Below are 26,667 nucleotides of genomic sequence, written 5' to 3'. Positions count from 1 at the left end.
TGTGAAATGATTCAACGCGAAAACATAGGAAACTGTTCTTTTCTGGTACTGTTACAAGTAAGAACTGTTATTTTTCATATTATTATGTGAGACTGGGACGTTTATGCCTAATAAGAGAAATCGTGGACGTGAGAATATTAGCGGATTATGATAATTAGATTATACATATTTCTGCAAATTTATGTTTGTATAACATATTTTCTCTTTCCAGGTGACTTAATATGTCATCTTAAGTTTGCATATTTTGAAGAATTTATTTTATCTCTTTATACAAATCATGTAATGAGTGCACTCTTTAGAAAACAACACTTAATTAGCGTTTTGAGTGAGAGGAATAATTAAGATTTTTCTTCAATAACCATTTTAATTTACATTAACAATTTAAAGCATATTCGAGTATTTTCTACATTGTGCTAATAAGATACTGTTTGTCAAGTTTTTTCCAAACCATGTAAAATAATCGTTGATGTTCTAATATTGTATTAGACAGAAAACAAGAGAAATGTACATGCATACGAAACCTGTAATTAGATTTTCATACCCTTCAATTAGCAATTTATGAAGGTACTTACCTGAAACAAAAAGGAAACAATCATATATTAATATTATGTACATTATACATTGTAAAAGTTTATTTTAAGTTGCTCATTTTATTTATTTAAATTTTACACATTTTTTCCATGAAAATCAACGGAATATACAGGGTGTTCGATAACAGGTGGGACATTTTTTAAGGGGTGATTCTGAGGATCAAAATAAGGCGAACGTCAAGAATGGCGAAATAGCATTTGAGGTTTTGTTAGTAAAAAGCGCCTAAAACCTGCAATCTGCCCAACACCGACAACTGAACGTCAGGTCAGCAGGGGTGGATACAGTCGTAACCAAGACTCATTGAATAGTGGAAAATTACCTCGTGCTATACAGAGTGATCCTCTCGCTAGGGGACACAAAGGAACTGGCGGCAATGAATCCCTTGACCGCACCATGAAGACACACAGAGTTGTCTCGGCCCGGGTAAGTCCCCGATGGTACGTGACAATACGGACCTCTTTATAGTGCGGTCAAGGGGTCCATTGTCGCCAGTGTTCCTTTGTGTCGCCTAGCGAGAGAATCACCCTGTACTGTTTCTCGGTAATGCAACATTCGGCTTTCTCTTCTTGGTTATGACTGTACCTACCCCTGCTGACCTGACGTTTAGTCGCTGGTGCTGGGCAGGTTGCAGATTTCAGGCGTTTTTTATTCGAATTTTTAAACGTTAATTACTGGAAAACGAAGCAGCTAATGCTATTTCGGCATTCTTGATTTTCGTCTTATTTCGATCCCTAGAATCACCCCTTAAAAAATCCCCCACCCGTTGTCGAACACCCCCTATAACTTAATTACTTTTACTTCGTTTTGCCACGCTTACCTTGTTTCAAGATTCACGATAAATTCAAACCAGACATAATACCATACAAATTTAACGATAATACATACAAAAGGGATTACTGCCGGCGTCATCAAAGTATTTTAATTTTAATCGGAATTAAAAATACAACTAAATTCGGCGTGACTTACTGAACCGACTATTCAAATCTAATGATCCTTGATCGAAGAAGGTACCTCTATGATGTGTAATAAAATCATCTATTTATTCGCACTACTTGCCACTTGTATCCGTCAATACGTTTTTTTGGTAATTACGATTGTACGGAACGAATGACCATGAAATAAGAGAAACTCATTTTAATAAGCTGTGAATGAAAGATTGTTAATAATTGGAATGAAAAAGAAAATTTTGTGCGATGAGTGATATTTTGTTACCTTTATACACCCTTCGTGACCTGGTAAAAAAATCCCTCCAGCCGGGCCTATAATGTTCTTCCTGCTGTTCTGCATCATGAATAATAGTAATTTCTGCGAGGATACAGGAGCTAAATACCATAAATTATCGTATCTATAGAGAATATAACAATATTTCATTGAAATCTACACGATATTAATATGCAGACGATACAACAGAAATTTTAATAAAATAGGATATTATTTTTGGAAAATAAAAAAACATTATTTATCACTCACACATCCAAGAGAAGTTTTGTACTGCTGTTTTGAACTGTCTGACATAAATGATTGATCAAGAATATATAGGCAAAACATATGAAAATCAGATATATTTCCATTACTAGTATCTTCAATGTACTCAGTTCGATTTTAAGCTGAGATAGCTATACGTTTACTGTTAAGAAACGGTTATATAGTAATATCATTTCTATGAGAATACTATTTTTCATTGCTGCTGTACTCACACGTAAAAGACTCAGAATTGTAATGGCTACTCCCACAAGAAGCACCAAGAAATATGAAAATGAAACAACGCTTTCTCCGTGACTATAAATGCTTCATATTTCAATGAAATTTTTCCGGAAAATTCGACGAACGTAAGATAAAATGAACATAGACTATTAACAAAATTATTATGTTTTGAATGGGTGATTAAATTCGATTATATGCTGACCAGTGTATCCTTTGATGTAGTTCTATAGCTTGGACCAATTTTTGCTGCACTATTTTCTCTTTCTTAATACCCGGTATATTCAGTGTTTCCTTGCTAAAAGCGTTCTGTATTCGATGTCTATGAAATACAAAATAAATTATATGCAGGTTGAAGGAAAATAAAATAAGAGTCAGAGTTCAATTAGCGAACAATTAATAATAAATCTGTAACTTATTATATTTCCAATAAGATTATGAAGGATGTATTTAATTTTCTTACCGAATTACTTCGAATAAACCAAGACTCTGATGAAAAAGCAACATAATTAGTGATTCAGTTACAATAAAAGCTATTCCAATCCAAGCATAAAGAACAGTGGCATGCAAAGTAACGACGTGAACAAATTTTTGATCCTCGGAAAAATAGTCTATCGTTATGTACAAGTTTGCGGTAGATTGACAGAAATCGAAATCCGACGGTTTTTTCAATAGTAAATAGACAAATATACAACATAACATAGAAATCGCAACTGAAAAAGATAGATGTAATATATTCAACGATATAGGTCATAAAACCAACAAACAGGAAACCTTTTCTTACATGCAAAAATATGGGTTAAAAGTATTCCACTTTTCATGCATTTTGCGACCCCATTTCTTCTTCATCTTTGCTATTCAAGAATAGCAAATTATCTCCAATCGCGTCAATTAGTTCCTTTATCTAAAATCACAAAAAATGTTGAATCAAATTAAGCGATAAAAGTTAAGCTGTTCTAAATTTTTATAAAACTTACACCTTCTTCGTTGACCCAAAAGGTACAATATTTCACAGCCCATATGCAAACAAGAAGAATGTAACATGTAGTGTTTATCAAAGGGTTCTCGTCACATTCTGGAGACCGAAAGTACGCTGCTAACTGAAACCAATCAGTAAGAAAAAAAAACCTCCTTAAAAAAGGTTGATCGAATCAGATTTTCAAACCAAATTTGGAATCTTATGCTATTTATCCATCTCAATCAATGACGTACAGGGATGTAAGGGATGCAGGGATGCAGGGGTGTAAGTGACATACTGTACCCTGGAATTCTATAAACCGAATATCTTAGGTTAGTTCTTTTTATTTTGGAATAATTTCACGACATGGAATAATTTCTAAGTAATATAACAAAAGATAAGTTAAGCTATGCCATGAGATGTTAAGCTATAAAATTTTTACAGTATCCACCGAAGCAAAATTTTTGTATGCTATACTATTGGGTATGATAATTTTAAAACCCCACTGCATTCATCCCCAGTTTAAGATGTTTCCACAAAATCGTTGACGAATGAAAAGTATAAAAAATGAAACAGCATATCGTGACTTACCTTTCAGTGGAAATGGTTCCGTATAAATATATTGCAACAATATTTGAAAAACGTAACATGGCATAGTATGGCTTACTTTAGCTTTTCAATAGATTTACAATTTTTTAATTCCCAAAGACGATTCTCCAAAAATAAAATTGTGATACCTGGAACACCACAGTGGCAACGAGAAATACCATGATAGATAATCTTTCCACAGTCTTGACCGATCTATTATTATCATACGGCCACAGACCGAGCACCGATAATAAAATTCTGCTAATTCTATAATAACGTTGTCTCGAACGATTAATTGCTCTATGAACGTCGAAACGCATCTGCGAAGTTGGACGATCAAGAAGCTTGCTGCTCTCCACCCCGACGCACGATGTATTAGCTCTACTATCATTATCTTATGTGGATCTTTTGAAACATTAATCAGGGTTAATGCAATACGGCGAACCATAATGCATAGCTTGCACTTAAGATTGACATTGATCGATACAGAAAGTTACATTGTTTCCCTATCGGTGACAAAACCGTGGAAATTACACGGTGGAGGAAAACACGCAACCCTCCGTGTGTGGGTTTCACTTGTAAAAGGGGTGCATTCAAGTTCGAGTATCTTAGGTGTAAAACAGATGGTCTTTCCCACCGTTATGGAAACATTTTGTCGTTCAACTTCCCTTCCGTGACTGCATGTTTTATGCCTCGACTTGTTTCCCCTTCGTTCCTGTATTTTGTTCGCTCAGTGTCGTTCCATCCCGCGCAACAAGTTGTACTCTATTCCAGTCAGTCTGCGGCACGAATCCTCCTCGAACAACGTTCCGCTCGCTACAATACGCTCCGGAGGTGCGCGAAATGACTGTAGTGGCCCAATCCTATTGCCAAATCGTTTCTTTCGAGAAACGAAGAAATATTGACCGAGCCGTAGCACGCTGTGACATGCAACGATGCAGCGCCTGCCTCTTCAAAAGGATAGGCAACGGTGATACGATACGGGAGTTTGACACAAGTGCATACTCGTCGCGTGAGTTGTGATTTTATTTGTCATTATTTCATTGCGGATGACTGAGCAAGTACGGGCGTTTGTGAAACAAATTCTATGATGTCTAACGACTGAGAGTGCATAGTGGATGAACATTTGTTGTCGAATAAACGTAATATATAATATTAACACTTTGATTACCGATCTCTGATTTTAAATTCCTCTTTATACTAATACTATCTAGCAATTAATATTTGGTAGAGTAGATAAAAAACTGTTTAAGGATGTAACAAGTTTACCATCTGGTTCAAGCACGTGTTCCTTATTGGTTTTCCGCATAAAAACTAATAATAATTTAGGTAAAGAAATGACACGGCGCCATAATAATCGTTCCATCCAGGTCGTGATTAATTTAATAATCCTCAATTACGAAAGCACTACACTGTGAAGCTTCATTCGTTTCTGTGCATTCTATGTTAAATACTGTTAATTACTTAAGTAATTAATTTTCTATTACATGTTTCTATAATGTTATATCAATACAATTTCTATCGTCGATCTATAGAAGCCATTACCGTGAAATAGGAGAAGCACACTTTTAATATCTGAAAAAGTTCATTAAGACGGGGTCAGCGTGACAAGGAGAATATTATGAATTCTCTTTAACATAAACGTGGAAATAGTGAAATTAGTAACTAAAAATTTTTTCTGAGAAGAACGACGCATGCGAAAGGTTTCATCGCTTATACAGGGTGTTCGACAGGTGGGAGATTTTTTAAGGGATAATTCTAGGGATCGAAATAAGACGAAAATCAAGAATGACCAAATAGCGTTTGCGGCTTTGTTTTCCAATCATTAACGATTAAATATTCGAGTAAGAAACGCTTGAAATCTGCAACCTGCCCAGCACCGACGACTGAACGTCAGGTCATCAGGGGTGAGTACAGTCATAACCATGAAGGGAAAGACGAATGCTGCATTACCGAGAAACTGACTGAATAGCACGAGGTAATTTTCCACTATTCAATTACTCTTGGTTATGACTGTACCCACTCCTGCTGCCTTGACGTTCAGTTGTCGGTGTTGAGCAGATTGCAGATTTTAGGCGCTTTTTACTCGAAGTTTTAATCGTTAATTACTGAAAAACAAAACCGCAAATGTTATTTCGTCATTCTAGATTTTCGTCTTATTTTGAACCATAGAATCACCCCTTAACAAATCCTTCACCCGTTGTCGAACACCCTGTATAATATTTTTAATCCATATATTTGTCCATTTTTCCAACGTTTATTTTAAACAAACTTTTATATTAGGAAACAATGTACCTGCACGAAACCTTCGAGGTTTGGATTAACGAAGATGAATAATTTGAAGCGACGCTCTTCGGATGTTTTCATCATAATGAACAACAAGAATTTTTGCGTAGACAAAGAAGCCTCGTACCAATTGGTATTGTATCTGTAACCATTGATCTCATTATTCCAATGCTTATGTATACTATTATAAACAATAAAAAGTTTCAACTTACATCTGCAAACTAACGTTTTCAGAAATATTTAAATATTGTTGCACTATGTAGATCATGCAAAAAATATATATCAGTTCGGTAAATGCAAATGTTAAATACAACACTGTATCTATATTTGCCTCTAATTTAAAAATGGTTTGCGACAGCTGAAAAGAATCGTTTTTTTGAGAAGTACCTGTGAACTTTCTACACAACTAAGAAAATGAATTACTCACAATAAATATGTTAATGCTTTGGCTAATGGTAGCAAACAGTAGAAGAAAGACGTACGATAATGACGTAACATTTTCAAAAATGTTCATATACCTTTGTTAACAAACATGATTAACAGAAATAAAAATAGCGAATCGTTATAGCCATAATAAAAATAATATACTCACTTTATTACTCTTCTGTGGATAACTGCAGCTGTTATTAAGAGTCTCTTACTGTTACCTAAATGTTCGTTTGAAGTGTGACTGATATGTTCCATGACACCTTGGTAAATGTAATAGCTGTAAATTAAGACATTTATAAATACAAACTCATATATTCTGTGAAAATTCACTTTTTCTTTAATTTAACGTGAATTGAAAATTAAAAAATAGCTATTATGCCTAGTTACTTAAATTGATCGCCTCCTTTTTTTGCTATTCTTAACACGTTGCTAATTTTGGACCGTCACAGATCAACTCGTGTCTACATTTACGTTAGTTTACACAGTTTTTAGGCTCGAGAGCCAAGTTTTAAAAGATCACTCTAGATTCTTTTCGGCGCATTACGATTAAATAAAGTGTACTGCATTTTATTTCGAAGTTTTTATTTCATATTTAAATATGCACGAAAGGGTTTTGGCTCGAAAGAGCCGGTCAGCAAGGTGTTAATATCATAAATATTAAAAAAAGTAAACTATGGGTGTACAGTGATTCGTCAGATTTACCTGACGAGTACATATAAAGCACTGAAATGATGCAGCCACATAATAATCAATGACTCTGTCCCAACATACACAGCTACACACATCAAGAATGCAAAAGACTGATATATTAGGATCAAAAAACGATACTTCCTTTCGTCAACAAAGTATACTGCCGGTATAACGTACGGTCGAGTATAATTTAACGGTGCGACTGCATCCAAAATAGAATTGCACATCTCGCATCCTATGAATATGAAGGCTGGTATAAAAAAAATCACTGTAACATTTTTACGATATCGACAGGCTCAGTTTCATCGTGATAACTGGAATTAACGATTGAAGTATATAATCAAGAAGAATTTCTTACACACGAAATAGAAGATATAATGTTTTCCCAAATTGGCGAAATTTCTCAGAATTTCAAGCGTTTCATCATTTTCTGTTTTCCAATCGTGTTTCACTTCTTCCATCAGATGTTTAATCTCGCAATTAAAAAATTGCTCTTACACTATGTCTATTGAAATTGAATGCAATTGAAATCTGTACAACTCACTGTGTCTGCTTGAAGGTAATATGTACAGTATTTCAGTAGCGAACCCATACCCACTGACAGGTAAAATATACACCTCAGTAAATAATGCAGGGTATGTTTTGTGTTCGTCATAGCGGCTATCTAAAAGCAACGATGAATATTTAGTTATTGTATTTAGGAATATTCGATCACGCGGTATCGTGTGCTTTACGAACTTCGTTGGAATCTTATAGAACGCAACGAGTCACTTGTTTCTCGAGTACACACTGAATATTTCAATTTTACCTGCGTATAAAAGAACGAAAGATACATGAAGATGATGAAGATATTGTAAACCAATCGGAAGTATTTATTCTGATATGGCCACAGACCTACTGCTGATAACACGAATATAGTCTGTTTGTAATAAACTTGTAGTTGATCCATCGTGTGCAACGGTTGAACTGCAACTGATCCCTAGTCACCGATGCATCCTTCCATGTCACCTACCCTCTGAATAAATTTTACTTTATTTTTCTTGAAATATCGTGGATAGAACAAAATTTTCAAAGGAATGAAATCTTCTTTTCAAAAGAATGACAGGCTCGATTATTTATGAATATTTAAATAGGGTATAAGAACTTACCGATCGATTTCTTCTCAGTCTGTGACAATGTAAGCGGAGCTATTAAGAAAATTATAGACTGTAAGATATTTGTTTTTCTAAAAATCTTTACCTCTCTTTACCATCTAGGTCTGGGAAAAAAATATTCCTTACTGCTGGTCAGTCTGTTTTCATCGGTCGAAGAGGAAGCTAGCTGAAGTCACTTCCTTTAAGTATCATTGTTCATTCTATTTTGTTGGAGAAATCTAATTGAGGAAATATTGTTGCTAACCAGGTACGAGTGCAGGATTTGTGTTTATCAGACGTGTTAATTTTATTCAATACTAGCGATTACCCGCTACTTCGTTCGTATTACATGCGTATAAATAAACATAAGTTTGTTTAATATTGCGATTGATTGCCTCTCGCTTCGAGTATAATATATATATATGTGTAAATGCGTGAACTGTATAAACGGACTATAAATAAGTTGCCTCATTAGTGTCTGATTTTTACAGTTTTTCTAAATTTACGCGGCAACTCTGAATATTTCCAAAATAAAAAGAACTCTAAATTATTACTCTTTAAATTCTGAATCTGCCAATGAAAGTTTCGTCAGAATCGGTTCACTGGTTTTGGAGATTAGCTCGTTTAAACAGACATTTAGATAGACTGACGGACAAAAATTTTGTAAAAGCGTGTTTAGGTTTTAGCAAGGTGTGAAAAACCATATACAGGGTGCCCGCGCTGAAGTGTGACAGCCGCTTTATTTCATAACTATTGATGACACGAAAAATTGTTTATATGGAAATTACACGATACAATGGGGCCTATGTTTTGGCGTGAACGAAAATATTTTTACATTATTAGTTTAAAACAGGCCTGTCGAAGTAAGTAGGAGAAATCCACTCCTGGAACACATGTTCCGGTTCCCCTTCCAACGCTGCTCCTTCAAGTAAGATGGGACGGTTCCGTCTACCGTCTCCGTCTTATCTAGCGGCGGTACTGCCTCCCCGTCCCATCTTACTTGAAGGAGCAGCGTTGGAAGGGGAACCGGAGCATGTGTTCCAGGAGTGGATTTCCCCTACTTGGCCAGGCCTGGTTTAAAAGATATGATGGTCAAGTTTCGTTTTTTAAATGGAACTATATATTTTTTCCGGATCATGTGATAGTGCTTCTCAAAACGAATTCATTAAGCTTTAATGTATACACTCGATTTTAATTAGTTTTTAAGATATAACATTTACAAATTTTCCGATTTTCAGTAGATACATCTCGGTTTGAGTTGTAAGTCGCAAAGGTGGCCCTATTGTTACGGTAAGTATATTTGAAATTTTAATAAAATGTTCACAAAAGTGCTCTTCGTTTGAAAAAAATTGGGCCCTAAAAAGGGCCGATGGTTATAAAAGGTGGAGTCTAAAACTTAAGCTCTTTCTCCACGAATACGGCGAGCAAGTTGAATGTCCTTCGGCATGATCGTAACACGTTTAGCATGAATAGCGCACAAGTTAGTGTCTTCGAAAAGTCCAACAAGATAAGCTTCGCTGGCTTCTTGTAAAGCCATCACAGCAGAACTTTGGAAACGAAGATCCGTTTTGAAATCTTGTGCTATCTCACGAACGAGACGTTGGAAAGGTAATTTACGGATTAAGAGCTCTGTACTCTTTTGGTATCTTCGAATTTCTCTGAGAGCTACAGTTCCAGGTCTATAGCGATGAGGTTTCTTCACTCCTCCCGTTGCAGGCGCACTCTTACGAGCAGCTTTGGTAGCTAACTGTTTCCGTGGAGCCTTCCCACCCGTAGATTTACGCGCTGTCTGCTTAGTACGAGCCATGTCAGCAACGGTAAGGTATGCTTCTTTCAAACTCCCGAACTACAATGACGCAACGGTGATTCTGCCTCCCTTATATGCTTGTAGACCAGAGTTCCACCTCTGCTCTGATTGGTTGGAGTACGTGTGGCGGGGAGAGTTCAGTAGCGCGTGACGATAGGGTGATGTACTGGACATGGCGCGATGGAGGGGGAAGGACAGTTGGTACTGCTATATAATAGTTTGGCTTTGGAGAAATATCACATTATTCTGTTGATTCTGTTAATCTTACGTAGCAGCGTGTATTAGACGAAATGAGCGGTCGTGGAAAGGGAGGAAAAGGATTGGGAAAAGGAGGAGCAAAGCGTCACAGGAAGGTTCTTCGTGATAACATTCAGGGTATCACGAAGCCAGCTATCCGCCGACTTGCCCGTCGTGGCGGTGTAAAACGTATTTCTGGTTTGATCTACGAAGAAACACGTGGTGTTCTCAAAGTTTTCCTTGAGAACGTTATTCGTGACGCTGTCACTTACACCGAACATGCAAAAAGGAAAACTGTTACTGCTATGGATGTGGTTTATGCCTTGAAACGTCAGGGTAGAACCCTTTATGGTTTTGGTGGTTAAATTACTATCACTGTGATTAAGTTCTTACTTAAAAACGGCCCTTTTTAGGGCCAACAAACAATTTAAACATAGAACTTCTATCATTTCAACATATCCATTAATTATTAAATACACATTATTTTGATACTATTGTTAGCTTGCAATAGCACTTTATTCGACACAAAGAATGCCAATAGAAGTAACAGTGTATATTATAGTAATATTAACGTTTGGTAATAGTATTTTTGTTTTGTAGTTAGAACAACCGCCCGATAATTTCCTGTTAGTTACGTCCTGTATTTCCATATATTAGATAGACACACAACCATACACTCGATTCTGCCTTCTAGGTTGACAATAAATGTATAGCTGTGTGTCAATCCGTACGTAACAAACGAACTCCGAATGAAATATGCATGTCGGGCATTTGATAATTTCCCGTTTCTTAAGAAAGTTCACTCGTAGACCCCCAAACGTAGGAAATTATTAAGCGATCACTGTACTTGTCGAGTATAATTTTGTATTGCTAAAACTAAAAGTATGCAGCGAAATTACAATACGAATACAATAATTACGTAAAAACCATCAGTGCATATACAGTTAACCAAATTATTAATCATTTTTAGGCGAACACTTAAAAAATGTTAATACATTACAGTTTAGAAATTAAAAGCAAAATTTATTTTAGCACGAAGAAAATTAATATATGGTACTTGTTAAATTCCTGCCATATGTAATTCTCTATTAGAAACGCTGTCAGTCCACACGCATCATTCACAGCCAGGGGTACACTCTTACTCTCTTCCCTTGCCCAGATACACAAACGTATAGCTGTTTCGCATAAACAAATCAGTAAGCGATTAATGTTTAGCTACAGCTCACAATCTATGAAGAAATAAGTGCTGAATGAATGAGTAGCTGTGTCACAGATGTATGCAAACAAATGAGTTGTGAATAATGTGGAATGTTATTGATGCTCCATATTCCCTGCTTCGTAGTTAGAAAGACTCGCCTGTAGAAAGCTGAAAGCAGGAAATTATTAAAACAGGAACTATAATTATTTTAGGATAATAGTAAAAACAAACTTATGTTAATTTTTACAAAACAAATCCTCAAGTATTTCTCCAGACTGAAATAAAATACTCCGCTTCGAACCTTTTAAATCCTAACCGACATGTTCTTTTGTTGTTGGTCAAAGTTAAGGTCTATATCATAATTAATATTGTATTCCACTTATAATTATTCGTACAAAGATCCACTCATTCAGCTTCATCACTGTATAATAATGGAATACCGAAACAACATCGTCAAGTCATGTCCGAAATTATTGATTTAATTTTTCCCTATAAATATTTAGTGAACTAATCTTTTACATTGTCCAGTTCTATTTTTATATACAATATTTATGGTACATCATCTGCATTCAACGTTGAAGCATTTGATATACATTCATAAATGGCAGGTATAGCTCATGACGCTCAAAGTACCTGTGGTGGTATTATATTTCACAATTAAATGTTATATTTTGTCATCAACAAGTAGACTTCTGAACAGTATTAGTTTTTAAATTGGATAAAATTGAAATTGCATTATGTATAACAATGTACAAGCACTTTTATAAAACTGAAATATCATTTCAAAGCATCAAAGTATGGTGATTCAGAACTTCTCGACCAGAGTGTGCAATATTTTAAATTAATGCGAGATAAGTTGTTAAATAAATCCACTTCTATATTCTTGTCTATATTGTCCTGCATAATTAAGTACTATTAATCAGATTAATGGTATTATATAAATGACTATAATGTCAACCATTTGCGTCGCATCTTCCTGATGATTGTATTTCTTTCCGCGCAAAACTCTTGGAATTTCTGATAATATCGAAACTCCATTAACGATTGATGTATACAAATCGATAGGTTTAATATTAGGTCACTTATTCTAGCAAGAGAAACCATTTGGGGTTAAATATTCTCCTATTTTTTACTTAATTTCCAAGATTGGTGTAGTCCTAAATAAGAACAACCATGAGACTATGTTACTTCAATTGAATATAACAGCTGTAAATTGAGATAAATTTGTCATTCAACGATACCGTTGAAAACTACTGACAATAACTGAAACCTTACATGCCTAATATGTGCTTTGAATCGAACAAATAATTGCATAAATCATAAATCTTTCGGTGTGAGTCCGGGATTCTCAACATCATGATATTGGAAACAGAGGAGAGGCCTCTCTTCCCGGTCCGTGCCTTTCCTACTAGTAGCTCGATTTCTGGCTTCCGAAGCGCACTCTGTGAACGGATCGTGAAAGTTTGTTGCATTCACACAGTTATTGTTCATTTTTGTGTAAGATGGAGGAGAAAAACAGCTCTGGAAATACTGCAGCAGTGGAAAATGCGGGGACAAACCCGTCGCCTGCGAAAAAGTCTGCAAAATCAAAGATAAAATCGCAACGTTCTAAATCGTCCCATCCACCAACTGCGGAGATGGTGAATGCTGCTATCAAGGCATTGCAAGATCGCAAGGGATCGTCACTTCAAGCTATCAAGAAATACGTAGCAACGACGTATAAGGTTGATGGTGAAAAAATGGCGCCATTTATTAAGAAGTACTTGAAAGCTGCCGTAACTACCGGTGCGGTGGTGCAAACCAAGGGAAAAGGTGCCTCTGGCTCGTTCAAGCTGTCCGTATCTTCGAAAAGTCCCGAATCGAAGAGCAAATCCAAACGTTCTGTGAAAAAGACCGTACCTGCAGTAGCTGAGAAGAAAGCTGCGGAGAAGAAGCCAGCGAGTCCTAAGAAAGCGGCTGCCCCGAAGAAAGCACCCGCTGTGAAGAAACCAGCCGCGGCAGCTAAGAAACAGCCTCCTTCTCCGAAGAAAGCTAAAACTGCTGCTGTAAAGAAAGCAGAATCTCCGAAGCAAAAGACATCACCACCACCACCGAAAAATTTATCGAAGACTAAGAAAGCCACAAAGGCACCAGCAGCAAAGACGAAAACTCCAAAACCAAAAACAGCAAAGTCTCCAAAAGTCGCAAGAGCAGCGGCGAAAAAGTAATTCGTTGAAGAATACATACCAATTGGCCCTTTTCAGGGCCACAAATCCTGTTTTACAAAGAAACAACCTCTGTTTGTACTCGGCAAGAATTTACCTCTTCATTCCAAATTACCATTTCCTTTAAAATAAAATTTTGATACAAATGTTACGCAGGCCCCACGGAATAAACAGTTAGAGGAAAGAATCGATTTTCTAAAGAATCGAATCGGAATCGAACATCCCTACCTTCGACCCGATGCCATCCGATCGGTTTTACTTTTACTAATAAAAAGGGCAGTGCTTCTCAATGCACGATTCGTTTTTTCCAGTACATTATTTAAATGAAATAATCTAACAGCTTACAAAATAACTTTTACAATAGTATAACTATGCATAAACCAATAATTAATATATTTGTAACATATTTGGGCTCGAGACTTATACATGTATTACTGGTTCCGCATTTGTTTTTAATCTTCCACTTGGGCATATTGCACTTCCCGGAAAATGTCGGCTACATATTCGAAATTTCTTTAATTCTATATGTGATTCCTCTGCCAGATGATCGCAACCACTATTTACTAATCACGTTATTATTCAATCTCTGTTACTGACAGGTAGGTTATTGTCTATTATGAGCCTTGTGGGCTTGGGAAACCCGCTCTGCCGTTCCGAAGCTTTCGCCTATACCGGCGGTGTTAAAGGGCGCATAGCGCTTGGTTTATCTACCACCCAACTTCACCTCCTTACCAAGGGGTGACGGGCCGGAGCAATCCCGCTCATGGCGAACCAATCATCGCACGGGGAGAAGACACAACACCAAACTCTTCGTCGGCGTGTAAGGAGTTTTGCTCTAGGACGCGTCTACTTTATCAAACTTACCTGCGTGGTCTCAGCTCATCCCACCAGGCGCTTCACGTCCACAGCCAGAGCCCCGTTTGCCACCGGTAAACCGGTGCCCGGGCCACACCGCGAGGAGGAGGGGTTGGCACATGTCACCGCCGGGGCTGGCTGCAAGGCCCCAACGGCATCTTTGTGGCCCTTACTGACAGGTAGACGCTAAAATTGAACATTTAATATATTGTCTACTTTTTATACCACAATTTTTATAATACAAACTGAGCTATGAGTCAATTTCATCGCCATTTTGCATGCCAATTGTAAATAATGAATTAAAATTATTTCCTTACCTATTAAGGATCCGTGTTGCTCCACTTTTTCTCTTCATCACTATAGTACACTTTGAATTGCACGTTTGTAAATACGTTCCTGCTTCCAGGATGTCGCAAAATACACTAACAGCCTAATATGTACATATGTGTCATTCCCTCCTAAGAATGCCAACTCCTAAGTGTGCATTCTACCCTCACGTTTAGTGAGTGCGCAATAAAGAAAATAAAACAATAAAAATGTAATATAATTATAAAATAAAACATAATTGTTTTCCAAGCAGCACCGACGATATAATTATTTCGCAGGTGCTGTGCCAAGTCTAAATTACCTATCTCGTTGGTGGTATAACAGTTCTTAAATTGTCTGATCGCTGATACAAGGGATAATATCACTATTCTACTTACATTTTCCATTATTCGCAACGTCACCTCCAAATACTCACAGCCATTTACTGATCGTACCCCTCGCTCACTGGGCCCACTTGGCCTACCGCACTTTAACACAGAGGGTGGCAGTCTTTAGTAGTCTCTCGTCGGTGCTAGTACTTATTTACAGTTGAAGAGACACAGTTCTGACTTCTTTTGATTGTATTTTTTAGGAACCACTCAAAATCAACAGAAAACCGAAAATTTATTACAATAATTGTTTGATAAGCTTGTATTTTAAAAACCCCGGCGTAAATGAAATGTTTTTAAAATTCGACCTCAGCGCCATCTCTTTAAACAGGGCTCAAGCTACTCAATAACTTACCGATCGATCTTCCGAAACATGTGGCGGCCGGCGTCGAAGTCGGTAATGAAGAAAATGTCCATTATCAAGAAATTTTCAACGCCGCATTCCTTCAATAATCTTCAAACTGTAAAGACAGGATTGACCAATAAGTCGGTAAGTCGCTTCCGCCGATTACCGATAGAAAGCGATAGGGTTCCACAGTTTAAAAAAATCAATCGTTCGCGGACTATAATTGATTTTAATTCTTATAGACTGTAAGTAATTCTAAGACAGGATCCTAGTAAGAAGACTGTCGACTAGCTATAAGAACAATGTTATATTTTTCTGTAGTTAATTTATACATACCTATACTTGTTTGTATCGACACATTCCACACTGACACGCATAAAAATATGTAAATTATATTCAACAAACCGGCACATGGGCTTGTAAAGACCTAGTTGTCTTTATCAATAAAAAAAATCCATCGGTAAGTTGTTGAGTAATTTCAGCCGTTGTTATAGAGATGGCGCAGGGATCGATTTTTAAAGATATTTAATTTATGGCGGTTTTTTTTTAAATATAACTTTATCAAACAATTATTTTAATCATTTTTCGGTCTTGTGCTTACCTTGACTGATTTCTAAAAGATAGAATCAAAGGGAATCAAAATTTTGTCTTTTCACTTGTGAATTAATCTTGCAATTAATTTATAATTAACGCATGACACCACCAAAGGCTTCATCCGGTATCAGTGATATATCGAAGCAATCTGTTGTTACCATCAACTTGCGTCATACTATTACATTGCTGTTACTATTACACTAGACTGTTTCAACAATTTAATTAGAAATAATCTATTTGTATTTAATTTTTACCCGGAAGTAAAATGAAAATGAACGCAATCAACGTAGCAGTCGTGGCCGAGTGGTTAAGGCGTCTGACTAGAAATCAGATTCCCTCTGGGAGCGTAGGTTCGAGTCCTACCGACTGCGAAAAATTGTGGATACATTTTTTTTACTTCTTTTTACGTAATTTTTATTCCAGCGTTACTTTTAACAGTTTTTAAACCACAAATCGAATATTGTTAAAGAGATACACGGTTATTATTAATTTTTTCAATAACAGGGTCAATAGCTATCATACGCTATAATAGACGGTTTTATTGAATTCAATAAATGGTCAATGATTTTGACCGCATCTAGTCATTTCCCGCGCGGATCTAGTCGGTCCGAGTTCATCCCGCTTCTCTATGGCTGTTATCATCGTGAACTTTATCAACGACAAAGTACGCATCGCGTGACCTCTGACGCAAGCAGAATGTATAATCTTCTCTGTAAAACACCGTTTAGCCAATGGAGTCTTGCGAAACAATTTACAATTTGCATAACTTCCAAAGCAGGAAGCTGTTTACTAGGCGCCAAAGTACCGCGCATTCTGATGGCGAGGTGCTTTTAAAAGGGAAAAAAGAGGTAGAAAAAAGTCGTCTCGTTAGGGAATGGTAGATACGGGATGAGTAGGGTTAATGAACGTCCCTTATCTATCCGAGTCTCTTGGACAATTATTTGTTGATGGCGATGTACGGAGTGTGATTGGTTTTTTAATTAGTTTGCACGTGATTATCAGCGGCCCAGTTCTAACGAATTCCATGTTCTATCATTTCTGATAGAGAGAAGAATATTTAATACCGTGGAGATCGTTAATTACTGGCATCATAAAATTGATATAAGCATATACTATTCCTCTATAAATTAATGAAAAGAGAAAAAATTAAAGAAAATTCTAATTAATCCATATATAGATTATGGAAGTTGCAGTGGCTTCACAAATTTTAAATTTTAATTTCTACTCTGAAAAATATAAATTGAAAGTTTTCAATGTTATTTTCAATTTTGAAGGGTAAGAAATTTGAGCAGAATCGCAATTGAAGGTGTGCGTCTTGGTGTTTATCAAAGGCAATCAAAGCAGGCTGGTCGCAGACGTATCAAATGAATAGCAGTGTCATGATAATAGCTAACACGTGCGTATCACAGTCGTCCACGAGCGGCACGTGTCACCGTCCACACGTTTCCTTCACCGACATTTGTCATCCATCCTTCATTTGAATCAATCGATGCCCCATTCTTTTTCCTCCTAGATTTTTATTTTCTAGCCAAAGTACCTCGACACGTGTTTCCATTCGAATCGTTTTTAAACATTGTGTCGCTGATAAAGCAGTCAGCGGAAAACGAGCACAAGTCGATAATCTCGTGCAATGGAAAATTTCTGCGATCCAGCGAATTGCAAGCGAGCATAGATGTTGGTTAAGACGCGATCACCTCGTGAACACCGTCTGAGAAAATAACCTGTCTGTTCGAATCGGTATTTTTAAGTATCCCAAGTGGTCTGTAACAATTCTGAACGTCGATCAAACGCTGCGCGATTGATTAATGGATGCACAAGATAAATAATGAAAAAAATAGTGATTTCATGAAAAAAAAGATTCAATTTTGTGAATTTGAAGCAGAGATACCATTTTTAACATCATTTTTTACTGATGTCGTTTCCCAAATTTGCGAATGAATTAAGTTTTGTTTGAAGAGCAAACGAGAGATCAATGACTGGAATTGTCTTCGTTAATTCGTCGCGATAATTTATCACGAACGATGATAACAGGTTGAGAAACTTTCCATCGGAAATTTTAATTGCAAAAACAGACGATCAGAATGTGTTCAAGTCTGCTTTTGTTTCTATTCACAATGCCAGCTGATGTTTGTATACGAGCTCGATCTACTTTGGATGGAATCATTAATAGTAGTTTTAGCGACTTTTTTCTGGACTCAGCGTTTCACGTGGGTCACAGATGGCCCATAATACTTATTTTATATACATATGTATATAAGTTCACGATTGAAATTTTGTTAATTTTCTATAAAATAGTTTTAGATTGCGGTTTTAGGTCATCGACAATTCTTATCGCGCACAAGAAGTCAAACTTAATTCTAATGGTCTTACATAATTTAACCTTGTGATAAATTACTGGATAACAATTATCTTCCTATCCCTTTCTCTATTGTACTAGAAACGAACTGACGAAAACGGTTCGAATACACCGGGTTATATCCGTTTTAGTAAATTGCATTTCGAAATTTTGATAATTTTGAATAGTTTCATCATTGCGAAATTTGACTGATAATATATTACACAACGAGATAAGAATATATTGCTTCGTGTAAAATGATAACGTCACGGCAGTAACAATTACGAACAGAACGGTCAGTGAAGTGCCAGTACTACCATCAACCTTCATTTTTGTGGTAATTTTTATAATTTTTCGTAATTATAGCAGTTTAAAATAGTCAGGATAATAGCGCTACTAATATTATTCCACGATATCTCAACCATTGTTCGTGGTAAAAATACCATTTCTACCTTAATCAGTTTTATTTTCAGAGCCATTACAATGGAAAGTTGTATGTATCATTTAACATTGGTAAACATCATTTGCAATGTCAAATAACATAGATCTACTGTTCTATCTAAGTGTGTTTATTTTTATTATCCCGATACGTTTCCAGTTCATTAGGATTCGAAAGGTGTAGAATTTATTGTATGTAGCAAAAAACGAACAGAGACTTAACGTGTAACTTTGGAACATTCCTATCGTCAATTATAAAAGAAAACAATGAAAGTTTATTGTTGGCATTCGTTTCTATGCGTTCTAAATACCAACTACTCTATTACCTGTATAGTACTGAGAGGGATAAACGTTAGGAAATGTAAGTGTTCGTAGAAAAAGATAAAATAATTTTTAACAAAAAACACAACCAACTTCGAAATGCACTAAAAAGTATGAAATAATTTCTACTTCATTTATACAAATACCCAACAGCTATTAATAAAACCTATTTACTCGTTAAATAGTATACTAAATACATTTCAACCTTTTCGGAGGCGGCGCAAAATTAAAAACTTTTCTTCTACTAGGAAGATCCTAGTTCAGGTGTCGGCAACCTATCAAACTGTTATTGGTAGCATCGTATATTCGGGTATTTTTAATTTTTCGCCGCCTCCGAAAAGGTTGAAATGTATTTAGTATACTATTTAACGAGTAAATAGGTTTTATTAATAGCTGTTGGGTATTTGTATAAATGAAATAGAAATTATTTCATATTTTTTAGTGCATTTCGAAGTCAGTTGTATTTTGTGTTAAAAATTATTTTATTCCACGCTTTTTAGTGGAACGAGCAGTACAATTTGTAGGATGTCGTAAGGTGGTTTACCGTTCTTATTGATTAATTGCAATAACGATAGCTTTTAACGATAACAAGTTCCATACATTTTTGCAAGTGGGATCATCGCGGAAATATCTCTTATTAAATGCGAAAGGTTTCATCGCAATCGGTACATGCCTTGCAGAGTATACATATGTATATTAATATAGAAACAGTAGAGAATCGGCGACTGCATGCTAACTCATACACTGGTAGAAACACGTAGGCGTAGGTAGAATTCAATGTAGTAGTAACAATAGTTTTTCACGAATATCTCGGAAATTGAAACTTTCCGTTAATTATACATAATGAAAAAGTTGTTCAGAATCATGCCCCCGACAAGATATTAAAAGGTCATTGAAATCGAAAATGAAAAATTTTTTTTTAATGGGACCAATCGGAAGATATACCCTACAAGATGCAAAAGACGGTTTCGTTCCGATTGGTCCATTCATCTCGGAGTAATCGGTGAACATACAGAAAAAAAAAAACATATATACTGATCGAATTGAGTAATCTCCTCTTTTTCGAAGTCGGTTATAAAAGAATAAGCATCAATCAAATATTGGCGCGTTCTGAGCCGTGGCGCGCGGAGCTGACGGGTCGCAGGGGTGGGGGCAAAGTGTTTTAATATCGCTTTAGGACGAAGAGGACAATGCGCGCGCAGCTCCCCGCCCGCGTTCCGCCAATTGGCGAGCTCTATATATGACGTCACCGGAGTAGGTCGCGGCACTCAGCTGACGGCTGCATTCAGAAGTCGAGGAACCGTAACTTACGATTATCCAAAAGTTCAGGTATGATCTCCGTTGAGTCTGCTGTTCAGAAAACGCTCACGTGGCCGTTATACGATAACGGAATGTTTTACATGCGCTAAGTTTTCCTCTTGCTTATCAGTCGTTAATGTTTCATGCCTGACTCTTTCTATAAACATCTGTGTTGATTGCGTAATTCATTAAGCTTCTTCGTGTTTTTTTTCCTCCTTTTCTATTCTTATCGGTTCCTTCGTAAGGATACTTTAAAGGGATGTTATTGATCTTTATTCAACGGACGGGATTAAATTTTGCGCGGGAAGATGATGTTGGTGATCTGTTTGGTGCAGTTTTGAAGTTTTAAATAAAATTACTAGGGAATTTAGTCAGATTTTATTTTGAAAAATATTTTAGGGAATAGGGCAGGATTGTTTTCTATTTTATTTTGAGGAAACATAGTGGTAGAGTATTAATAATATTTTGTTTGGAATATTGCCAGATAACGAACGAATGGAAATAGCTAAATATTAAGTACAATATTATTTTGCAAAATATTACATTAAAAAACACAATATGTTCTGGTATGTATTACGAAGAAAAACCTACTGTTAAGTATTGTGATTTAAAATTTAATTAAATAAAAATTTTATTTTAAAAAATATCTTCTATTTTTACTATCAATTTCTGCAATTGATTACTAGTAGATTGAAAAGATAAATGTGTGATAATTCTATTTCAAACAAATTGAACGTTATAAATAACTTGTTGTTGCAACTTGTTTTTGTTGCTTGGTTCTATAAAAACACATTAGTGCTGGTCACGTTTTCTGCAATATAATTGATTCAAATTTAACTAACCATGTGGTTGAGATCAATTTTCATGAATCCATTTACATATTATTTCGATTTAGAACCTGTTTTCCTTTTATAAATTCAATTTTATGAATTTCTAATTCTTCCAATGTTAATGTGGAAAAAAAGATTAGCGAATATAAATACGAATTTTTAAAAATCATAATTTATTTCGAGTCGTTACTATTTTCCTGTAACAATCACGTACGCTTATCGGTCGGTGGAAAATTACTTACCCCATGAGGAATGTCCGATACTGGTACTTTCATGAAAAGATTATCATTCACAATTTATTTTTTGCTGGTATGTTTTTTGCACTCCTATATATATTTTGCAAAATATTTAATACTCTTAACAGAAAGGAGTGAACAAATTGGAAGTCATATTTGTTCAAGCTGTTCTCGTACCAATTATATCAAATCTAAAATCTGATATTCATTGCCTTCCTGATAATTTGATTTGATAACAGATGTACCAGACAAACATGCAAACAAACTGTTTTCGTTCAAATGAATATAACAAATTTCTCGAAGATCATAAGTCAAATTGAGCAAGTGGGATTTAAGTACTGATTCATATTAATCAAACAAGGATAAATGTGAAATGAGAAAACAAGCTCGATAAAATTAGGTGAAGATGTAAAAATTAATTGCAATTAATATTGTCTTTTTAGGAATCTATAAAGGATACAGAATCCCTTTCTAATATGGCTGAGGGTTTGGAGCAGTTGCCAAAATCGGAAACGATTCGTCTTCGAGAACGTCACGTCGGGTAAATATTCAATCCATAACGTTCTTCAATTGTAATAATTCAAATATACATATAAAAATGTAAGTGAAATAATTATTTTCCAGACAAGCATGCAAATTATTCTACAAATCGAATCCTTTGAAGATCGTCAAAGCCGAGGGACAGTACATGTACGACGAAAAAGGGAATCGTTACTTGGACTGTATCAACAATGTTGCTCATGGTACGACAAACAACTACTCAAAATAATTTATAATTCTACGATTAAAATATTGCAAAATTCCATTCATCAAATTTCTTATAACAAAGATACTTTATAGCAAAGTTTCAATCCATTCGTATCAATAGATAATTAAAGTAACTCACCAATCAGTTCGTTGAATTAATTCACTGATAATTAAATAAATGAATCTGATTGCAGTGGGTCATTGTCACCCAACAGTGGTGCGTGCAGGCCAAGAGCAAATGGCTTTGCTTTCCACGAACAACCGTTTCCTTCATGATAACTTGGTGCTCTGTGCTCGACGTCTGACTTCGCTGCTTCCGGAACCATTGTCGGTCTGCTTCCTGGTAAACTCTGGCAGCGAGGCTAACGATCTTGCTCTTCGTCTCGCTCAGACTCACACGAAGAATAAGGACATCATCACTTTGGATCAGTAAGTGATCGCACGAGGATCCCACCAATTATTAAAAAAAAAAGAAATTATTAAAAAAAGAAGCACAATAATTTTGTTTTTATCCAGTGCAATTTTACCAACTAAAATTATTTATCAACTTAACCAACTATAGAGCAAAATTATTGTTTCCTTTTTGTCAATTGATACATCCCCCCGATTAACAGGACGCTGCTTTCGGATATCCCAGTCTGTCGAAACAAAATTTTCCATAGGCTCGAAGCTTAGCTGGGAACCTCCAATTAATTCTTTTGGCAATGATACAAATGCATGACGCTCCTCTTGCTAGAGTAATAGAAGGTGTAAGGGATACAGAGAGACGATATTGTTTCAGGCTACCATGTTCCTTGTCAGACGAATTTTAACATCCGATCGACTGACTAATCGATCGGCTTTTCTTTTTTGCCTGTTTACAGTCCGTTCATTCGTCAAAGAAACGAACGAGATACCGTGGAACGACGTATGGGACATCGTTGAACGAAGCCGACCACGGGAACGGAACACGAATTTCCTCGGGTCGCGTAAAGCTATTGTCGTTTTAGGTGACACGTACGTGCCACGAATGACAAGAAGCAAGGACCAGAAGATGAGAAAAACGAGTACATGATTTTATACTGTGTTAGAGAGGATTCGATCTGGGATACGTCCATATGGAAGCGGATGAATGTTGAAAACGAAGCGAAGAGCGTGTTGCGAACGGAGGTGAAGGGGACTTTTATAGCTCGACATTGATTTAAATGTAATTAGTCAGATTACGTTGTCAAAACACTTAAGATAAAATTTATAACGTAGACGGTATTTAATTGAAAAAATATTTGAGAAAAATTGGAACCGTCACAAATAACTTTATAGTGACTTAGGAGATCCCATCACTGATAGCATGTAAACATTTTTCCAAATTTTTGCAACAATATTTTTGTTCTTTAATATTCTCAAAATTATGATTCTGGTGAGGCTTTTTCCCCCTACATCGCTTTTTTCCCTAAGGGTAGTTGACGTAAATTTTCCTTGGAATTTATAGAGATTAATAAGAATAAATTATACAAATAATTATTAATAAGTGATACTTTGATAATTAAACCCTTTGACGTAACGTAATCAAAAGATTCATATGTGTTCTGAGTTATATTCCCCTTTGCCTTGTTATCGACACAGAAGCTCCTAGTGTGAAGCATTTATATTTTGTGAAATCATCAAAGTTACCTTTTTTTCATCCAACATGTGTATCGAAGAGGAGAGCAAGAATAGAAGAAAATAACATTTCCAGGAAGCTCGTTTGATTGAATGTGAAAGACCGTTCAGCTGGCTGGTTAGACGGAGGACAACGTTAATTAGAATTAATGGTAGAAGGTACACGGAAGCGGGAGGTAACTCTCGTTCAACGTTGTTCTTTCTTGATTTTAGTGCTTATCATGGACATTTGACCTCGATGATCGATATATCCCCGTACAAGTTCAACAAGCCAAACGGTCCTGGAAAGAAAGACTGGGTCCATGTGGTGAGAAATTTTCTAACAACTATTAAAATAAAATTATGAAAATATAAAAATCATAAATAATGAAAAATGTGTGCAATACGCAGGCACCCTGTCCAGACGTTTATCGAGGAAAGTATCGTGAAATTGACTATCCTGGCGAAGATCTTGGGGTGAAGTATGCCAATGACGTGAAAAATATTTGTCAAAATCTGAAGGAACAAGGGCGAGGAGTTTGTGCATACATCGCTGAGAGCTTGATGTCAGTTGGTGGACAGATTCTACCACCACAGAATTATTTCAGGAACGTGTACAAGTACGTTTTTCACATTCTCAATTAATATATTAATATTAATATTAAAAAAAAGGGTATAGCTGTTCATTAATATTAATACGTTACCAATAGACACGTTCGAGAGAGCGGAGGTGTTTGCATTGCTGATGAAGTTCAGGTTGGCTTTGGAAGGGTTGGCAGTCACGTGTGGGCTTTTCAACTTTATGGCGACGATGTTATACCGGATATCGTCACCATCGGAAAACCCATGGGCAATGGCCACCCTGTGGCCGCCGTGATCACAACCCCTGCCATCGCTGGAAGCTTCAAAGACACCGGAATTGAATATTTCAACACGGTAATTGAATAAATAAAAATTTGTCCAAAATTCCTAATCGAGAGACTTAAAACACATGTTTACCTATTTCAGTATGGCGGCAACCCCGTGTCTTGCGCCATAGCGAATGCCGTGATGGAGGTGATCGAGCGCGAGAATCTCCAGGGGAACGCTTTGAAAGTCGGCAAGTATCTGATGACAGAGTTGAGAAAGTTGGCGAAACGACGGAAGATCATCGGTGATGTCCGTGGTGTTGGATTATTCGCTGGTATCGAATTGGTCCGTGACAGGGTGAAAAGGATACCAGCGACCACCGAGGCTAAACACGTGGTCAGCAGGATGAAGGACAAGAAGATTCTAATTAGTAGCGATGGTCCAGATGACAATATTCTGAAATTGAAACCACCAATGGTGTTTACTGTTGAAAATGTGGATCACCTTGTGTCTGTGCTCGATGAGGTCCTCGAGGAGGTGGATATCGGTGTTGAAGAGGTAATTTTCATTCGATGAAAATCAGTAAAATAATTAAAATCTATAATCAAACACATTAAAACATTAATTATTAAATATATCATTTGTTAATTTTCAACTTCATGCTTCTCATTTACCACGTTCATTTACCATAATAATATTACTGTAATTTCACTGTGACATTTAACATTTGTGCTTTGAGAGTTCACTTTCAATAAAACCAGTCGCTCGATGATCACTGCAACTATGTAATCGTGTGAGAAACCGACGTGAAGACCGGATGTAGGATGTCGTAATGTCCCGGCATGAAGAGCAAATTTTATTTTTCTAAATAAGACGAGAACGTCTGACGGTGCAGCGAGGATGTGATAAGAGGTTGCATCCGTCTGATAAGCACGTGTACTATTTTTTCATCGGTTGCAAGCACGTGTTTGGTAAACCAGTGTATAGATACATAGTTATATGTCAATTAGTACTCAGATTAGCATTTTTAACATGTTAATTATCAAAGTGATGACCGAATATGGTATGAGACATTGTGATAACTACACTGCCGATGTTTATGTATTTAAAAAGTGATAAAATATGGAAACTATGTAACATGTATTAGAAGAGGAAAGAAATTTTTAAGCAGGCAAGATTTAAAGACATTTAGGCTTCGAAGATTTTTAAAATTGTTAGGTTTCGAATAAAGTTTAAACAATTTCAAGATAAAATAATTATTTGTTTCAGAAATACGAGGCTCCAACGACGATCCTGAAGGCCACGATTTCGCAAATGGACGTCGATAGGGATAATGACACCTGTAGAGCTGAAAAACCGCTCCTTCTTCGTGCCACTTAATGATTACTTTAACCAAAATATTTATCATAACGCAATTTTCCGCGATAAGTTTAAGGTATTATTATTAGAGAATTTAATGCTTACTGTTTAGCTATTTATGGCGAATGTTATTGGAATTGAGAATCTGTATGTACATGTAAATAACTGAGTGAATAGAGAGATTAGAATTAAGAATTAAAATTCATGATAAATCAGCATGTTGACGAGAGAACGTTTCTAATAAATATTATTTTTACATATATCTGTCTTGTTATTTGATAATATTGTTCAGTTTCCACATTTATTAACCAATGAATAACATTG

The 26,667-nt window shown here is 36.1% G+C and overlaps 5 protein-coding genes and 1 non-coding gene across 7 annotated transcripts; 4 read left to right on the top strand and 2 right to left on the bottom strand.

Moving 5' to 3' along the window:
- Nucleotides 1–1,679: 1,679 nt before the first annotated feature.
- LOC114872523 lies at nt 1,680–8,393 on the bottom strand. Its single transcript, XM_046285133.1, has 14 exons — nt 8,052–8,393; nt 7,788–7,907; nt 7,602–7,716; nt 7,256–7,493; nt 6,717–6,830; nt 6,552–6,642; nt 6,337–6,482; nt 6,134–6,266; nt 2,756–2,781; nt 2,498–2,614; nt 2,289–2,379; nt 2,062–2,207; nt 1,804–1,936; nt 1,680–1,733 (listed from the first exon to the last, which is right to left on the bottom strand). The coding sequence occupies exons 1-14, from the start codon at nt 8,190–8,192 to the stop codon at nt 1,680–1,682; spliced, it is 1,665 nt and encodes a 554-aa protein (XP_046141089.1). The 5' UTR covers nt 8,193–8,393.
- A 1,320-nt stretch (nt 8,394–9,713) lies between these two features.
- LOC114872525 (histone H3) lies at nt 9,714–10,258 on the bottom strand. Its single transcript, XM_029179805.2, has one exon. It carries the CDS (start codon nt 10,181–10,183, stop codon nt 9,773–9,775), a length of 411 nt encoding a protein of 136 aa, XP_029035638.1. The 5' UTR covers nt 10,184–10,258; the 3' UTR covers nt 9,714–9,772.
- A 127-nt stretch (nt 10,259–10,385) lies between these two features.
- Nucleotides 10,386–10,834, top strand: LOC114872527 (histone H4). Its single transcript, XM_029179808.2, has one exon. The coding sequence runs from the start codon at nt 10,474–10,476 to the stop codon at nt 10,783–10,785; it is 312 nt and encodes a 103-aa protein (XP_029035641.1). The 5' UTR covers nt 10,386–10,473; the 3' UTR covers nt 10,786–10,834.
- Nucleotides 10,835–12,791: 1,957 nt separating this feature from the next.
- Nucleotides 12,792–15,001, top strand: LOC114872467 (histone H1-like). Its single transcript, XM_029179689.2, has 2 exons — nt 12,792–13,821; nt 14,422–15,001. The coding sequence occupies exons 1-2, from the start codon at nt 13,121–13,123 to the stop codon at nt 14,423–14,425; spliced, it is 705 nt and encodes a 234-aa protein (XP_029035522.1). The 5' UTR covers nt 12,792–13,120; the 3' UTR covers nt 14,426–15,001.
- Nucleotides 15,002–16,601: 1,600 nt separating this feature from the next.
- On the top strand, nt 16,602–16,683 carry Trnas-aga. Its single transcript has one exon. It is a non-coding gene; the product is annotated as a tRNA-Ser (tRNA).
- A 2,202-nt stretch (nt 16,684–18,885) lies between these two features.
- On the top strand, nt 18,886–26,603 carry LOC114872478 (alanine--glyoxylate aminotransferase 2-like). Of its 2 annotated transcripts, none has more exons than XM_029179710.2 (9): nt 18,886–18,984; nt 22,215–22,312; nt 22,396–22,514; nt 22,713–22,947; nt 24,370–24,463; nt 24,547–24,755; nt 24,846–25,071; nt 25,144–25,542; nt 26,254–26,603. In XM_029179710.2, exons 2-9 carry the CDS (start codon nt 22,248–22,250, stop codon nt 26,362–26,364), a joined length of 1,458 nt encoding a protein of 485 aa, XP_029035543.1. In that variant the 5' UTR covers nt 18,886–18,984; nt 22,215–22,247; the 3' UTR covers nt 26,365–26,603. The 2 variants fall into 2 exon arrangements, with proteins under 2 accessions (XP_029035543.1, XP_029035542.1); XM_029179709.2 differs by lacking the exon at nt 18,886–18,984 and adding an exon at nt 20,604–20,735.
- The last annotated feature ends 64 nt before the right edge of the window (nt 26,604–26,667 follow it).

The sequence above is a fragment of the Osmia bicornis genome, chromosome 3 (assembly GCF_907164935.1).
Source record: "Osmia bicornis bicornis chromosome 3, iOsmBic2.1, whole genome shotgun sequence".
Classification (NCBI taxonomy): domain Eukaryota; kingdom Metazoa; phylum Arthropoda; class Insecta; order Hymenoptera; family Megachilidae; genus Osmia; species Osmia bicornis.
This window is presented reverse-complemented; position numbering and strand designations above follow the sequence as displayed.

Coding starts and splice junctions, on each gene's coding strand:
- LOC114872527 (XM_029179808.2), top strand. CDS start 10,474: ATGAGCGGTCGTGGAAAGGGAGGAAAAGGATTGGGAAAAGGAGGAGCA.
- LOC114872478 (XM_029179710.2), top strand. CDS start 22,248: ATGGCTGAGGGTTTGGAGCAGTTGCCAAAATCGGAAACGATTCGTCTT. Junction 22,313..22,395: donor CTTCGAGAACGTCACGTCGG/GTAAATATTCAA, acceptor ATTATTTTCCAG/ACAAGCATGCAAATTATTCT. Junction 22,515..22,712: donor TATCAACAATGTTGCTCATG/GTACGACAAACA, acceptor ATCTGATTGCAG/TGGGTCATTGTCACCCAACA.
- LOC114872467 (XM_029179689.2), top strand. CDS start 13,121: ATGGAGGAGAAAAACAGCTCTGGAAATACTGCAGCAGTGGAAAATGCG.
- LOC114872523 (XM_046285133.1), bottom strand. CDS start 8,192: ATGGATCAACTACAAGTTTATTACAAACAGACTATATTCGTGTTATCA. Junction 7,717..7,787: donor ATTACCTTCAAGCAGACACA/GTGAGTTGTACA, acceptor TTTAATTGCGAG/ATTAAACATCTGATGGAAGA. Junction 6,483..6,551: donor AAAGCATTAACATATTTATT/GTGAGTAATTCA, acceptor GATTCTTTTCAG/CTGTCGCAAACCATTTTTAA.
- LOC114872525 (XM_029179805.2), bottom strand. CDS start 10,183: ATGGCTCGTACTAAGCAGACAGCGCGTAAATCTACGGGTGGGAAGGCT.